Genomic DNA, 15,986 nt, shown 5'->3' on the forward strand with positions numbered 1-15,986 from the left:
ACAGATCAAGGAGACCAGGGGGATAGAAGCAGAAGTGATTGCAGTACAAAAGACGGGACTTGTATAGAGGAGGCGGTGTTGCTTAGAGAAGTTACAATCCAGTAGGTGGTTTCAGATGGCAGTTCCACTGTTTCTTAGTCTGTAAACTTGGAAAATTATTTCACCTCTCCCAGACTAAATTTCCCCATGAAGAAAAGGATGATAATAACAGTTCTTATCTCATGTTGTTAAAAAAGAGAATGTTTATTAATCATTCAGCATGTAATAATCACCCAAATATCATTCATTGTAAATATGGTAGAGTTAATTTATTAAATCTTAGTTCTGGAGTTTAATATGTCTATTGTTACTTTCAATTTTGAGCTTCTATAAGGATTATGCTGAATCCTCTGTGACCCCCCCAAATATTTGTGTGCAAGCACCTTGAGAATTACATGGGATTAATGCATAGTACATTTCTGTTGTCACTTACAAATATTTATTTGTAAGTGACAACAGATACACTGTGTGCACACTTTAGTGTGAAAATACAAAAGTTGCAAACAGATTGACCATCTTGCTCTAAAACCTATTCCATGAAATTATTCTTGTTCCTTTAGTGATAATTAAATATATCTCCGTATGGCAACGCTTGCATTATATTAGTCAAACAGAGATTTTCTTTCCTAACATGGCTGAACACACTGTTTTGTTTCTACCAAACCACAAAACATGAAACCACAGTCTAAGACTCAAACCCTGTGTGGTGTGGAATGCTGCAAATAAAATCGCTGCCAGGCCAACTTTTTGTTTAATGTAGCCAATCTTCTTTTCTTCCAAATGACTTCACAATTCACTACCTCTTTTTTAAAAGGATGAAAGGCATTGGTAACTTTCCCTGTTGACCTGAAATGTCCATAACTTAAAGTCATGATAATGAGAAATAGAAAAAAAAGAGACTCACTACAAGAAGCTAGAATTCAAGAATAATATGAAATAGTATTTTTATAACAATATAAAAATGTTTGATCTGGTATTGTTGATGCAAAGTAAGAGGCCCACAAAAACAATCAGATAGCCCAAATAGTTACATGATATGGATAAAAGCATGTTTTTCTTCTTAAGTCATAAGTGACTTAGATTTATGCCTAATAGATTTGGAATTCAAATGAATAATTTTATGTACTACTAATAGCAATCCTTGCCTCAAGCCTTTTTTTAAAAAAAAAAAAATCGAGTGGAAAAATCTTTCACATTAAAAGCCCAATGCTTCATCTTAAATACTACGCCACTACTATATGTGCATTTCTACATTTTTTTCCCAAGATCAAAGAATCAAAATGACCGCTCGATTTGTGAAGTTAATCATATTCACCTATTGATACATGTTCCGCTAAGCAGCTTCAGATGAAGAGCAGTAACCACTGACATATGAATGCACATGGATAATGACGTTCTCATTTCATCTTTATAACCAACCTATCGGGTAAGGACTATTAAATGTCAGGCAGAAAACCCAGTCTCTCTCCAGAGCCCATTCTCTTAACCTCTACAGAACATCCTGGGGACAATTTGGGGGTTTTGTTTGATTGCTTTTAAGCCTAATAGTGATAACCACAACCATTACAATTGTGATTTGCACAGTTGTTAGTTACATCCTGTATCTGTGAGGATATGTAACAATAGTTTTATGTGGACAGACAATGGCCTAATCAAACGTTGTAAGCTAAATGATCAGGACTTTAACAGGAATGAGGAACTGACTACGTAAGGCATAACAGAAACCTGAAGGGCGTTGACTTTAATATTAAGTTATTTGGCAATTGTTCACAATGATCAAGGTTGCAGTAAGCAAACAACTCAGTTTATGTTATCCATTAGGATAATTGCTGGAATAAAAGTTGAGAAAGCCATTGCTTTAGAAAGGGTCATAGAGTGAAGACCTTGAATATGAGTGAAAATAAAACAAAACTTCACTCAAGAAATAAAGGATAAACACAAAACATTTCTTAGGACGTTTTCTAATCCAACACAAGTCACTCCAGCACAGACAGCCCTACTCCTTATACAGTTTATCACTAGTCAGAAGAGAGAACCTGGAAAGTCCAAAAGCTAAAAGGATTATCAAGAAGGCAGTACAGTAGGTCAACAAAGCAACAAGTGTTAGATATTTAGATTTTCTCTCTTGGAGGGGGCGTGAGGGAGTCATTCCCTTTTTGTTGGGAACAATGACTGAGGCTCTTTCCGACTTCCTCTGGAGCGAGATAACTCTAAAAGAATGTTGGGTAAACATGAAATATCTGTGCCAGGAGAAGGGAGAAGCAGAACTAGAAAATGCTGAGAAACGAAATGTCTTAAAAATAAGAGTTCTGTACCTGGTGAACTTCCTTACATTTCTACAAGCATCACTTGTGTTTTACACTCTGCTGGTTGATTCAATACCCTCCACCCACATATTCCAATCTTATTTCCCAGGCACTTTTCTTAATAGCCATAGAGTTTAGTCCTGGTTCAAAGATTCTTGCTGTGCCCAAGGCAGATACTACAGTGGTCTTTGTGGCCATTTCCAGCTTTGTTGATCTCACCCCAAGGGCTTAACCAGCAAGAAAGCAGAATGTTCAACAGACAGCCCAAGGGGGAGGGGACCACAAAAAAAAAGAAAAAGAAAAAAACAGAAAAGAAAAAGAAAAAGAAAAACCCAGGAGGAAAAATTAGTTTATATGAAACGAAATATTAAGCTTAGCGGGCCATGATTTTCATTTAAAGAATTACAATAGTAGAACTAAAATGTTTTTGCGTTATTTTATCCTAAAAAACACATTTTTTTTTATAGTTCCTAACTTTTGTTAAAAAAACAAAACAAAACAATTTTGGCAGGAAAATCATCATACATAAATGAAAATACAATTTAACTAAAAGTCATATTTTATAAATTTAAGTGATGCAAACATTTGAATTATCTGTTAAAATGAAGCTGCCAGGTTCTTTTTCATACAAAGCAAGCTCTGTTTTATTTCAAGTGTTACCACACTGTGTAGAATTTTTTTTTCAAGAAACATGAGATGGAGAGACAAAGAAGGAGGGAGGACCAAACTTCTCGAGTAATCCAACTATAGTTGTCATGCACATGCTGTATCCTTCACATGGTGATTGACATTTATTTGTAGTTAGTCCTTTATTTTATACACTGAGGAGTCATTGCTAGTGAAGTAAAAAAATAAAAGTAAAAGCACAATCTGCTACCTTTGCTGTCATCAACATCTCCAAATTACGGTCTAGGGCCAAAATCTAATCCGTGGCCTCCAGATGTTAATACTTAGGAATTTGGTGTCAGAATGGATGATTCTTGATAGAAAAATACTTGCCAATAGATGATAAGCCTACCGTCTCTAAAGTCAGGCAACCTGGGTTCAAATATCCAGGATCCCTCCTTCCACAGCTCTGTCACCGTGGTCCATAAGCCTCCATATCCTTATTTATACAATGGAGGTAATTAGGGTAACTTCCCCTTAGGATCATTATCAGGGTTTAATGAGATAAAACATAAAAGTTCTTAGCACTGTAGCAAAAGTGCTAAGAAAGTACTTGGTAAATGCTAATTACATTTATTATATTAATAATGTTAAATGATAACTCTAATTTTGCCTTTCTGAAAATTTTTTCCAATCAATTGTTTCAAAGTTATTAGCATAGAAAAAGAGCAGATCAGTTTGAAAACAAATTTGTCTCTCAGAGCTGGGATGCTTACAGCCAACATCTAGGGTTATCTTGCCGGTTGCTCTTCCAGCATCATTGATAGCTACACACGTATAATCACCAGCATCCAGATCTTGAGTTTCTTGAATCTTCAAAAGTCCCAAGAGAGGATCAATAATGAGAAAAGTTGAGGGCCTCAGTTCAAGATCCCCTAAGTCAAAACAAAGAGGAGAACATTAAGCATGAAAGTATTTACATAGTTGGCTATTGGTTTGATTTCAAAACTTCTGAAGAAAACCAATTGTAAAATTTTTAAATACAAGTGTCTAGCCCAGTGTAGATGCTTAAACAATGTTTATGCAATGAAAGAATGAAGTGTTTCTTGGCACTGAGCTGATTTATTAGTCTGTATAATTCTATGGGCTAACCTATGGCCCCAAATCTGGTCCTACATGAATTACATACAGATATTTCTGCTATATATTGTGTTTCCCCCAAAATAAGACCTAACTGGAAAATAAGCCCTAGCATGATTTTTCAGGATGACATCCCCTGAACATAAGTCGTAGTGAGTCTTTTGAAGTGAAAATTAATATAAGACCCAGTCTTATTTTGGGGGAAACACAATATGTACCTAAATAAGAACGAACTCTTTGAAGCTGCATTGGCGCAACGGAAAAAGGTAGCGGTTGTCATTGTGGCTGTATCAGGTAAGAAGGGAATGGGAAGGTGAAAGTTGTAGGAAGTTTCTACTACTATCTTTGTGCCAGGATGAATTCCGGTTACCCAGGAAATGCTCAGGAGACTACAGGGATTCTGAATTTGTTTAATGACCAGGTTTTTGTTTTGCTGAATGCTATCAAATACATTTTATCTTGTGAGAGGTATAAGCTGCCTCGAGGAGTCTGAGAATGGCTGGTAGAGAAGGACCCACAGCTAGCAGAAGATAGGGAAGAGCTTGTTGGTAGAAAATAAAGAATGGATGAGAAACTTCTGACAATGGCCAAAGAGAGGTGCTGTACAAATCTCCCAGGATACCTCTACTAAATCTCTTTTATTCATCAAAGTTCTGTACGTTGGAGTTACGGGTTTTTTGGAAGAAACAGGTAGGGGATAAATGTATGGGGGATGGAACCACGTATTGAGTTTGACCTCAATGTGAGGGTAGGATGACCCATGAAAGCTTAGTCATGTCTGAGATATCTGTATATGCTGTGTGTCCCCCAGCACCTCAGATTCCCTGAGAACCATTTCTATTTGAAGGCAGGCAGGCAATGCCTCAACAAATCTGTAAGTTAGGTTAGCCTCTCCTTATGTTCTCCCTCCTCCAGGCTGTCTCCTCTTCTAAGAATATAATTAACCAGGATGAGAAGTATTGTAAAAAATATCTAGTACTGGATACCAACTTCGTGCGCATAGCTTTTTTATTTGTTTTTGTAAAGGCTTATATCAAACTCTTTGTGGAGGTCATGAAAACTTCCAGGAGATTTTAGAGCCATCGCTCTTAGGGTTTTATAGCATGCCCAGATGTCAAGTCTGAAAAGATACTCTCCAAAATGTCACAGACTAGCCCAGCCATGGGCTCTGGGCCTGAGAACTACAGAATTAACTCCCTTAGCTTCTAACAGGCAAAGAGAAGTCCAGAGCGAGTAATTCTCTAGGACACTATAAAAAGCACCAACCAACAGACTCAGGGCAACAAACAGACAATGCTCTTTTTGTTTTTACAATTTTGAGAGGAGGAGAGGTCAAAAGAGCCATAAATTTAACAGCACAAAAAATTATATTAGCATCCGCCAATGCCAAAAATAAAGTATTTTTCAGCATTCCAATATTTAAAACCCCAATCATCCTTTTAAGCTTGCTACTACATACCACACGAGAAAGAAAAGCAACTAAAGGCGTGCCTATGTGCCTCTGGGAAATTTTCATAAATAAAAGCAGATGATGTTGACATAAACTTTCCTCCCACTAAGGGAGGATGCCATGTGACCTAGCTTTTCTTCAAGAATTAAAATATTTAGACTAAAACGCTCTCCCTTATTTCTTCCATATATGTCAGAGACCATAACAGGATGAAATAAAGACCTTTTTTTGCGAGTAGCTTTTTTTCAGAACAAAAATGTTTAAAGAATAGCAGTAATATAACAAAATATGAATTGGAGAACACTGGTTTGATCCAGTTTCCATTTTGATCACATCTGAATAATCTCTCCTTTCTTGATTTCTACTGAAAAATTAGTCATCGGTCTATTGAGAAGCCAGAGAGAAATACAAAACTTTAACCTGGAAATTAAATAGGCTTTAGTTTTCATTCAAGATTAGAAGAATGTTATACATAGTAAAATATATAAACTTTCCTGATAATTGATTCTAGGATTTTGATTATTACCGTTGAAGAGGATTCTCTTTCTGCTGTAATTTAAATTCAGTTCTGGTCTCTATGGATGTAAACACTAACAGAGATCATTATTCCTGGCATAAGATCTTTTCAAATAGCTGATGGAAATTAAGTGGTTCTCAAGAATGTTTGTCTCAAGAACTTTTTACATTCTTAAAAATTATTGGGGAATTTCAAAAGTTTTTGTTATGTAGATTATATTTATTTGTACTTACCATTTTAGAAATGAAACTGAAAATTTTGAAAATATATGAATTTATTTTATAATAAACTCATGATATTTGAACATAATAAATACATTTTATGAAAAAATAATTATATTTCCTAAAACAAGTAAAATTTAGTAAGAAGAATGGCATTATCTAACATTTTTGGAAATTTCTAGAATAATCTCTGAGTGTTCAAATTTGCTTCTGCATTCACTTTATCCAATATCACGTGTCACGGAGCCTCCAAAAACTCCACTATATACTTATGATACAATGAATGTGAGAAGAGAAATAACATCTGAATATTACTAGGAAAATAACTTTGATCTCGTGGATTCCCAGAAAAGAATTGTGGATTCCTAAGTACACTTTAAGAACTACTGATCTAAATAAATAAATCCAATTTCTTTAATATTTTACCAGAAATATCCTTTACATAACATTTTAATAGCGTCCCTAATTCTTCTTTGAACCCACTTTATTCATTTCTAAAAATGAATAAAAATGAAAAATCTGAAAGTGTGGTGGGCATTTGTACTTATGGAATTCCATTTCTCTATAAGTCTGAGTGGAATATAATTTTTTAAAGAATGGTGGTTGCCAGGGGCTGGGGGAGGGGAAATGGGGAGTTATTGTTCAACAGGTATAATATTTACATTACGTAAGACAAATACATTCAAGAGCTCTTCTGTACACTATGGTGTATGCCTAGAGTTAACCATACAGTATTATGCACTTAAAAATTTGCTACGAGGGTAGATCTCAAGTATTCTTCACAACAATTAAATGAATAAATCAATAAATAACCACCTACTTTATTCAATCAGAATTTCCTGAAGAAAAAGACATTTAGAAAAAGGTCTTGTTATGGTTAGGGTAAGAACTCTTGTCCACCCTGTGATTTCTATAAGGTGGGTTTTTCCTAACCTTCCTGGTATCTCCTCCCCGATAAGAACTGGGAGGGTGCTGGGAGGGTGATAAGAACCCAAGTGCCTCCTCCCCCTTTCTTTTTGGAGCCAGTCTGCGTGTAGAAGAGTTTGTCCTCCAGTTTTGCTCTTGATGATTCAGACTCTGCTTATGTAGTGAGCCTCCTGTCATGGGAGGAGTAAGTGGCCCTCATCCTGGGGTCCACGGACACTGCATATTGTTGATGAATGTTAGAGTACGTCCTCCATCATGGAGTATCTAATACCCACATTCTAGCTCTGTTGGCTCATAACTCAGACAGAAAAACGGGATATTATTAGTGGGCCCATTGAACTCTAACATCGATGATTGAGAGAAGAATGTAATGAGTAGTCAATTCTAGAATCTTCTATGCAGTGGCTGCATGACTCCCTAACTCCTCCTTTAGTTTCCAAGCCATTTGTGGGACCAAGGCTGACATGAAGTCTAAGTTATTCATCAAAGGAGCCTTAATTTAGGAGAATAAAAGGCTTTCTCCATGACTTCTGTATACTATATGTATGACTGGCAGAGAAGTCAGCAAGTTCCATTCTAAAAATTTTTGTTTTTAATATACACTACTGACTGACATATAAAGAAAGAAATACTGCCTCTATAACACACTTTTTTTCTGAATCAATTTAATTATGACAGGACCTTGAAATTGATATCTATTTCATTTGTAATTTAAAGACTTTAGTATTTTAAATAAGTAAAGTTACTTTATGTTAATTGAAATAAATCTAATCAAGAAGCAAATCCGGAAATAATTTATGAGAGAAAACATGAAGACTAAAAATCATTTAACGTGGAACACGGCATTATCTCCTAGTTTCCTTCCTTGTTTTTGATTTCTGTTATTTAAAAGTGTTTGTTTTCTTCACAAAGCCTTTCTTTTTTGCCTCATGTTCCCCAAGCATTTGAACCCGAGATGAATTCATAATTTTGTGATTATGACATCAACCCGTTGCTATGGAAAAGTCTGTGATTTCATAAACAGAATCATAACAATAGTGCTTTGTACTATTTAGCATTTTTCATCTGAAGATTAAAAAGTATTTTGCAAACAGTATCTCAATAATCCTAGCAACCTCCCTGTTAGGGCGTTTGCGGGAAGTTGTCTTTCTCATGGATTGGAAGAACTGAGACAGAAACAGAAGCAGGATGTTTTACACAGATATATGCTGTCAGGATCTGAGCCGGGACCAGGACCCCAAGTGTATTCTCACTAAGGAAAAATGGAACATTACTATTATTTTATTACAGAAACACAGAGGTGTATGTATCTCTATGTTACAAATATAGGCAGATAGCATTTCTATACCTGCTATAAGCACCTACCAAGCTGACCACGAAATAACATTTGTCTCTCAATTGAATAATATGTGCCATTCAATTTTAAGCTTCAACGCGTGTCTTTATTTGATCACTTTATAGAAAGTGTCCTTGAGAATCTAGAAAACTTTCTAATAGTGAGAGTGATTGTCTTTAAGGAAAGTGAACTGAAAATCAGTGGAGCTATGTTAAACATTAGCTGAGGATTCTTGGACCATTTTCTACAGGAAACAATCCTAAACTAACAAAGAGAATGTTCAGCTGGATTAGCAAAGGCGAACCTTTCCTGCTTTGATTTTCACGGTCCTATAATCCACACCAGATGTCAAATCCTGAAATGCAGAGTGCAGAATTTTAAACTATTGTCTCTAGTGAGATCATAAACACATTTTATGGGGCTGCTAAGTCACACACCAAAACAAACTTTTAACAAACCATTTTTTTAAAGCAAAAACAAAACTAAGTCCAGACATGAACATACTTAAGACATGTACCTTTGAACCATTTCACTTGAGGTGAAGGAACACCAGACGTTTTACATTCCATAACTGTTGTGTCCCCAACGGAAACCAAGAGCTCACTCTGAACGACGATCAACTTTGGGGCTTCTGAAAACAATAAACATGCAAATAGTTAATATCTAGTACAGTGCCACACGTGCCTTGTTTATATTTACTACATAAGCCAATAAAAAAATCTAACCTTATTTATGTACTTGTGGCTATTTTAGTTTTCATAAACAGAAAAACTTTTATGATGTACATGCACATAGATGTGTGTGATGAAAAGATCATTTATTCAGGCCAAAAAAGGATATGAGGCAAAAAATAATTCTGATGAAACAAGAGTCCAAAGAAATTTAGGAAATTAATTGGATGGTCTTTATGAAAAGAGAGGTACGTAAGGAAAGACAAATCTTGGAAAGCCAAATACATCTTATAGAAACAATGCTAGAAGAGCAGAAAGAAAGATAATAGTAATAAAAATATCAAAAGAGCTGTGATGATAAGTCTCACTTGGCTACATTAGGACTTGAGGATAATAAAACTGCAGGTAAATTTATTGTAACATTTTTATGTGACTTTAAGATATTCATGTCTAACTACAAAGAGATAGTTGCAGTTTAAGGCTAAAATCTGCATCTATAAAAAGTAGAGTCTCCCAGGTTTGACTCTCTTTTTCCCTTTGATGCTAACTATAGACATTCTCTAAGTTTCTTTCCTTAGCTCTGCTCATTTCACCCCCTTGCCTAATATTTAGTTCACGCACACATTTTTCTCTTAACTGGACATTTTAGGACTTCCTAACTTCAAGTGAAGTAGTTTTAAACAAAGTCAAGAGTTAACTTCTCAAAGACCATGTCACTCCTCTACTAGAAAACCTTCAGTGACTCCATTTCATAATTCCCTAGTTTGACTTTCAAAAATCATAAACCGGTCCTAGCTTTCTTTTCAACCTTACCCTCCATGTCACTTCCTTACTTATCCCACGGTATGGAGTTACACTGGAAGTCCAAAACACTCCCTGCTCTCTCCTATCTTCCCGCTTTTGCTAAAGCTGTTTCCTCTGCCTGAAAAGCCTTTTGCCACAGCTCTTCAAATCCTACTCATTCTTCCAGACTGAGTTTAAACCCTGTCTCCTTTGAGAAATCTTTGCAAATTCCTTAGTCATAATTAATCTTTCGCTCTGTTAATCTTCTACTGCAGTACTTATCTGTCTGTCTTCTGATATTTCTTCATGCAAGCTCTTGAAAAGTAAGGGCTTGGTAACATACATTTTAAAAATATACTCCATAATCTTTAGCACAACATTTGGGTGATAAACAAGTTACATAAATGGGTCGAATACTTTGGCTCTTTGAAAATGAACCAAAATTTGCTTCTGCAATGCAGAATCTGTTTCAACTCCCTTTCTTCATTCCCCACTGTCTATTGCCTCTCCACCTGGGTGTTCTGTGAAGCCTTATAATTGTTATCTCTAAATCTGTTATCTCTAAGTCTCTTGAGTCCCTTCCCTTCTCAATTTGCTTGCCATGTGCCTTCTTCATTTCTATAAATGAGACCACTTCTTTCCAGGCTTTCAGGTTCAACACGTATGAGACTTTTGCTACTTCCCATCTATATCTATGAACTACAACTCTCAGTTTTTACTGTGCTTCTTTTAGACCCCTACCTCTCTACTGCCAGTTTCACTACCTTACTACCCATGGCAAATGAGATTGAATGAAAGGGCGGGTTGCTAGCCATTAATTATCCACAAGTTACAAACGAACATTGAGTTATGCAACCCTGTTGTCCTGTATTGGTTTAAAAAAGATTAAATGAAAGGAAATATTCTACTCTATTCTATTCAATATTATATATTATTAGAATGTGTAAGATTATATATTATAATACATTATATTATATTATATGATATTATATGATATTATATTATATTAGAACATGTATTCTATTACATTATGGAATATTATATTGTAGAATAATTGTCAGAAAGTACACTTTCAATAAATGTTTGAGTCTGGAAGGGAAAACTGAATATGAAAATTGAAAATAATGTATAGACAAGATAAATGACAGAAATGTTATAAACGGTTTTGAATACAAGTGGAAAATATAAAATGGACGCTGAGGTAAACCAGAAAATATATTGAACTTATTAATTAGTAAGTGAAATATTATAGAGAATAGATGAACCAAGGAAGGATGGAACTCTGTCGACAGTCTGGAACTCTTCCATAGTCTGGAAGCTTCCTTGATTTCTGTTGACTAATGAAGCTATCCACTTCCTGAACTTTTAACTTAAATTAGTTATAATATTCACTTTTATCAATGTGTGAAATGAATAACAAATTATAAGATTACGTATAACTCATTCCTAATATTAATTTTCAGAAAAGTACTTTTACACTGCTTAATATGACCCTCATCTCATTTTAATTTCCTTTTAAACTGATTATACTTGCCAATGTATCTGAGTGTAGAAGTCTGCTTATCTGTTCCAGCTGAATTACTTGCCAGGCAACCATAGATCCCTGCATCTTTGGGAACTGCATTTTTGATAAATAAGGTACCTTCTGAAGTCATCCTATACCTATGAACAAAAACAAAATAAAATTGAAAATACCCTAATAATAGTATCAAGGAACTACAGCAACTTCCTCTCACCTATCTTCAAATATTTGGTCTGACTGCAGAAATGATTAACATTATAATTTCATAAGCAGAAATGTAATAAAAATAATAGTAGTAGCAATAATAATAATAATAATAATAATAAATCCCGTGTATCCAGTACTCGTGAGGTGCCAAAGATTGCCTTAAGAGCTTTACTAACATTCAAAATTTTCAAAACAACCCAGTGAGTTAGATATTATTATTATCTCTGGTGTATAGATGAGTAAAGAGGTCCTATAACTTGCTCATAGTTTATAAATAGAAGAAATGGAATTTGCACCCAGGCAATTTTACTCTGTGTGAACTGCTATGCTAAATGGTTCCTCAAAATGAAAACCTGGGAGATGCAAGGACTCATGTCACTCAGTGAGTCAGTGATGAGTCTAGGAATACGAGTAGAATCTGGCTCATACCTAAGCCCTCCTCCTCATGCCAAAACCAAAACAAAGGAAGCCTAATTGTTGGAAACTTCATTGTTTATGTTCCACATGTTCATTATGCTTTTTGAGCATGAGGGGATTCAATTATTTTTAAAGCATCCCGTAGAATAAAGTACTTCTCAATGAAGTATAGTAAAAGTAAATAGGGGTTACAAAGAATGTCTACACAAACTTCAGTTAGAACTGCTGCTCTGTCCTTTGCCTCCCTCTCTCTCCTATTAAATCACAGGGCCACATCTTTAATAGATTGGTTAAAACTACACATTACTTGACCTCACAGAAAGTCTATTATCCTCACTTCAAATAGTCATGGTAAACCCACTGTTACGGTGTTATGTTTGCAACACAAAGTATTGAAAAGCACTTAGTTCAAGCTATTGAACTCAAGATTTAACCTCAAACTCTATAAATTCATCAAGTATTATTTTATTGACATTTCCTGGCCTACTTAGAAATTTAAAGCTGTGGATTTGGGTCATACTTCTCTTAGTCATAGGGATTTGATCAGATTAGTTTTGTCCAGAAATTTCATCAACTTGTCTCACTCAATAAAAAACAAAGAACATGATACAAATCCACTACCTGTGTGAAGCCATGATAAACATATCATTAATAGTCCAGGCGATTTTTGGTTTGGGATAACCTGTGGCAGAACACATGATGGAGACCTCAGATCCTCCTGTGAAAGACTGATTCTTGGGCATCACAGTGACTTTGGGTGGTTCTGCAAATAAAAAAAAACATATACAGTGAAATGACAATTTACCTTGATGTCGGGAGCTTCCTGCTAGCAAACTTGTAGGCTTCTCACTATTATGTCCTGGTTTATTTTGTTTTTTTTGCACTTCCAAGAGTTAGTTTATAAAAAGTAACAACTGATTTTCAGTACCAATTCAGTGGACTTGCTCCCCCAGACCAGCAGGAGTGGCAGACCCTGCCTTCTGGCTCCTTACGGCCCAGGTTACACAGAAGTCCCAGCCCCCACAGTCCCCCCCACTTTCCCTGAAAGCCTGATGCAGTCTGTGGCCAGGAACCTGGAACCTGCCTCTACAACCACAGGCCCAGGGCAGGAGGGTGGAGGGCCTTACCTCTGGCCACTCATTCAGAGACCCTGAAGCTCAGCCCAGCCCTGTCAGCCCATCTGGAGCCCCAGGCCTGCTTCTCCTCGTGAGTCCTGGAGGCACAAGGATGACGAGGCCCTGCTCCCAGAGCTTGGGGAGGATCTGGCACACTTTCCTTTGAGGAGATGTCAGGGTCCTAGATCCAAGGCTAGTGACAGGTAGGGGGTCGGATGAAGGTCAGGGGAGTTGCAAGAGCGGGACACAGTAATATTTGGCAGCTCTGGGGTAGATGGGTGGTCCCTCTGTCCATTCTCTAGCCAGATCCTGCCCTACCCCCTGGCCCTTGCCACTGGCTTGGCCCGGTACCAGGCCCTGTAGTGGCCCTGTTCTACCGGGGAAGAAGGTAGTCCTCATGGCAGGTATCCACATGCTTGGGGCTGTCAGCCATGGTGGGGACGGCATCCAGTGCTTCTACCTTGAGTGTTTCTCAGGTGAAGAGCTTCATCTTTGGTTGCAGAAGGGAGGAGAAGGTAGAGTATACGACAAGTATGAAGGACACTTGGGCCTGGATAGCCAGGTAGAAGACACGCTTCTTGAAAGGTAGCGGATCCCCATTGTTTTCTACGTGCCCTTGGGGTAGATCCACATTTTGAGCATCTCCCACGTTGGCCGTCATGATCACAGCAGTCCTAGAGCACTGCTAGTTGATAAGGACAATGTCCCGGAAGTACCTGATCAGGCCCACAGGCCCCGTGAAGAGCAGCTCCCACTTGGCCATGTGCACACAGCCCCTGGGAAGCACCTCCATGAGGCCCATCACATCCAGATGCTCTGGTGGTTAGAAATGATAAAGGAGTGGTCCACCTCCAGCTTCTAGAGACCCTTTAACTCAAAGTGAAGGAATACGTGCCCTTGAAGGACCAGATGAACCAACTGATGATGCTCACGTTCTCCACCACCCGGCCCCAGTCGTGCAGTAGGCAGATGACTGCAGCCACGGTGGAGACAGCAAAGGAGCTTTTTGGGAACCCCAGCAGGGATCTGGCCCCATCAGTGCAGGAGAGAAACCACAAGTAATGAAAGCTTGTGGAGAAGCTTGTAATGAAAGCTTGTAGGAGAAGTAAATTCTCTTTGAGAATAAAATGAATTTGCTCCCAATGTCATGTTTCTGAATCTCAAGTGGTTGTCTTGCTACTTATTCCTACCAGCTGACCACTGGCTGCTGTCTGCCAATCTGGAACTTCAACAAAAACCTGTTTTCAGGCAAAGTCGCTAGATAGAGTCTTTTTGCCTCTGTAGTGAACCCAGGTTTGAAGTCACAACTTGTCCTGACTACTGCCTGCTTTGTTTAAATTGCCCTTTTTCTTTTTGTTTATTAGATTATAAATTCATTGAGGTAGAGATCATGTCTTTCATATATTCCATATGCCATTATATTCTACAGTATTTAACATCCTTTGCATGTCATGCAGTGACTTGTAAATAAAACACACTTAAAACTGTTGATGGAATACGTGGCCATTCCTAAAAGGCAACTTGGCTCTGAGAATTTTCATGCCTACTAGCCTCTCAAGATCCTACTACATTGATCATTTGCCTCATGTCAATGGATTCAGACGATCTCAACGTTACAGAAAATGTCAATTATCCAAAGTTCCAACTGTATTCTACTTTTATGGCAGAAAAAAGACTTGAAAATGAAATATTAAATCAGAAATTTATTGTGAAAAAAAGAGACAAAAATTATTTGGGGTAACTGGGAAACTGTTGATATATCTGGTCTAATCAATTACACATTTGCATATATTACTACTGAGAATGACCTAATCTTTAAGGAAGGGACCATCAAAACAATACTAAATAATTTTCTTTGTGTGAATATCCTCTACTCACTAACATAAATGAAAATAAATTAATTTCCACAGTGTTTGAAATAGATGTCAAAAATAAACAAATTAATTAAATAAAGTGAGGTTTGGCACAATTATGTTCTAAACTCTGTGTTAATTTATAAGGATGCACTGATAAGCCAAACAGACAAGCATAGTGTCAGCTTTCCATTTAATTGGGTTTTTACTATTAAGGAATTTGAGAAATTTAGTTAGTTATATCTGGAAATATTTATGACATATCTTTACTATAAGTTAGTCTGCAAATTGTTTCACTAAGGAAAAATTAGCCTGTGGAAGACTTATTCATTTGAAAGAGATACAAGTGGTATCACTAGACCCGGCAGCTACACAATTGAACAAATGTAATTATTGCCTAATTGCTAGCAGCTTACAATTGTCACTCTTTTTTTCTTTCCTGTTCACATTTTGTTTTTCAAATTATGATTGTCTTTGAAGTTAATGTTTGAAGGGTTTTTCTGGCACGTGGACTTAGTTTATAGTCTCATTATTCTATGGATTCTTCTTGGTGAATATAGGGGTAAGGAAAAGTGTGAGGTCAAGGGCAGACTGGCCATGGCCAGCAAGTTCAAATTGTGATTCCATCTGGAGTCCATCAATTCTAAAATGTTGGAGGACTACACACACTGTGGGAGCGTTGCAGTCAATCTTCAGGGGATGAGGGAGAAAAGATGAACACTTCTTTTTCTTTGGAATTTATTGAATACCCATACTGACTCAGTCCCACCTTGCTCAAATAAAATGTTTCTCATGTCTAGCTCATTTGACATAGGACTGCTGCAAAGATTTAGCAGCTCTCGAGATTTTTGTCTAAACAAGGTGCCTTCCAGTGGA

The 15,986-nt window shown here is 36.9% G+C and overlaps 1 protein-coding gene across 1 annotated transcript in view; it reads right to left on the reverse strand.

Annotated features, from left to right (window-relative positions):
* Positions 1-15,986, reverse strand: part of HMCN1 (hemicentin 1) — a 398,907-nt gene that overhangs the window by 192,917 nt on the left and 190,004 nt on the right. The window contains exons 12-15 of the mRNA XM_081026514.1: positions 12,764-12,905; positions 11,531-11,658; positions 9,060-9,173; positions 3,728-3,886 (exon numbers count right to left, since the gene is read on the reverse strand). Of these exons, the coding sequence (XP_080882640.1) occupies positions 3,728-3,886; positions 9,060-9,173; positions 11,531-11,658; positions 12,764-12,905 (543 nt within the window). The remainder of the gene's footprint in view (positions 1-3,727; positions 3,887-9,059; positions 9,174-11,530; positions 11,659-12,763; positions 12,906-15,986) is intronic.

The sequence above is a fragment of the Rhinolophus hipposideros genome (genome assembly GCF_964194185.1).
Source record: "Rhinolophus hipposideros genome assembly, chromosome: 19".
In the NCBI taxonomy this organism is placed as follows: domain Eukaryota; kingdom Metazoa; phylum Chordata; class Mammalia; order Chiroptera; family Rhinolophidae; genus Rhinolophus; species Rhinolophus hipposideros.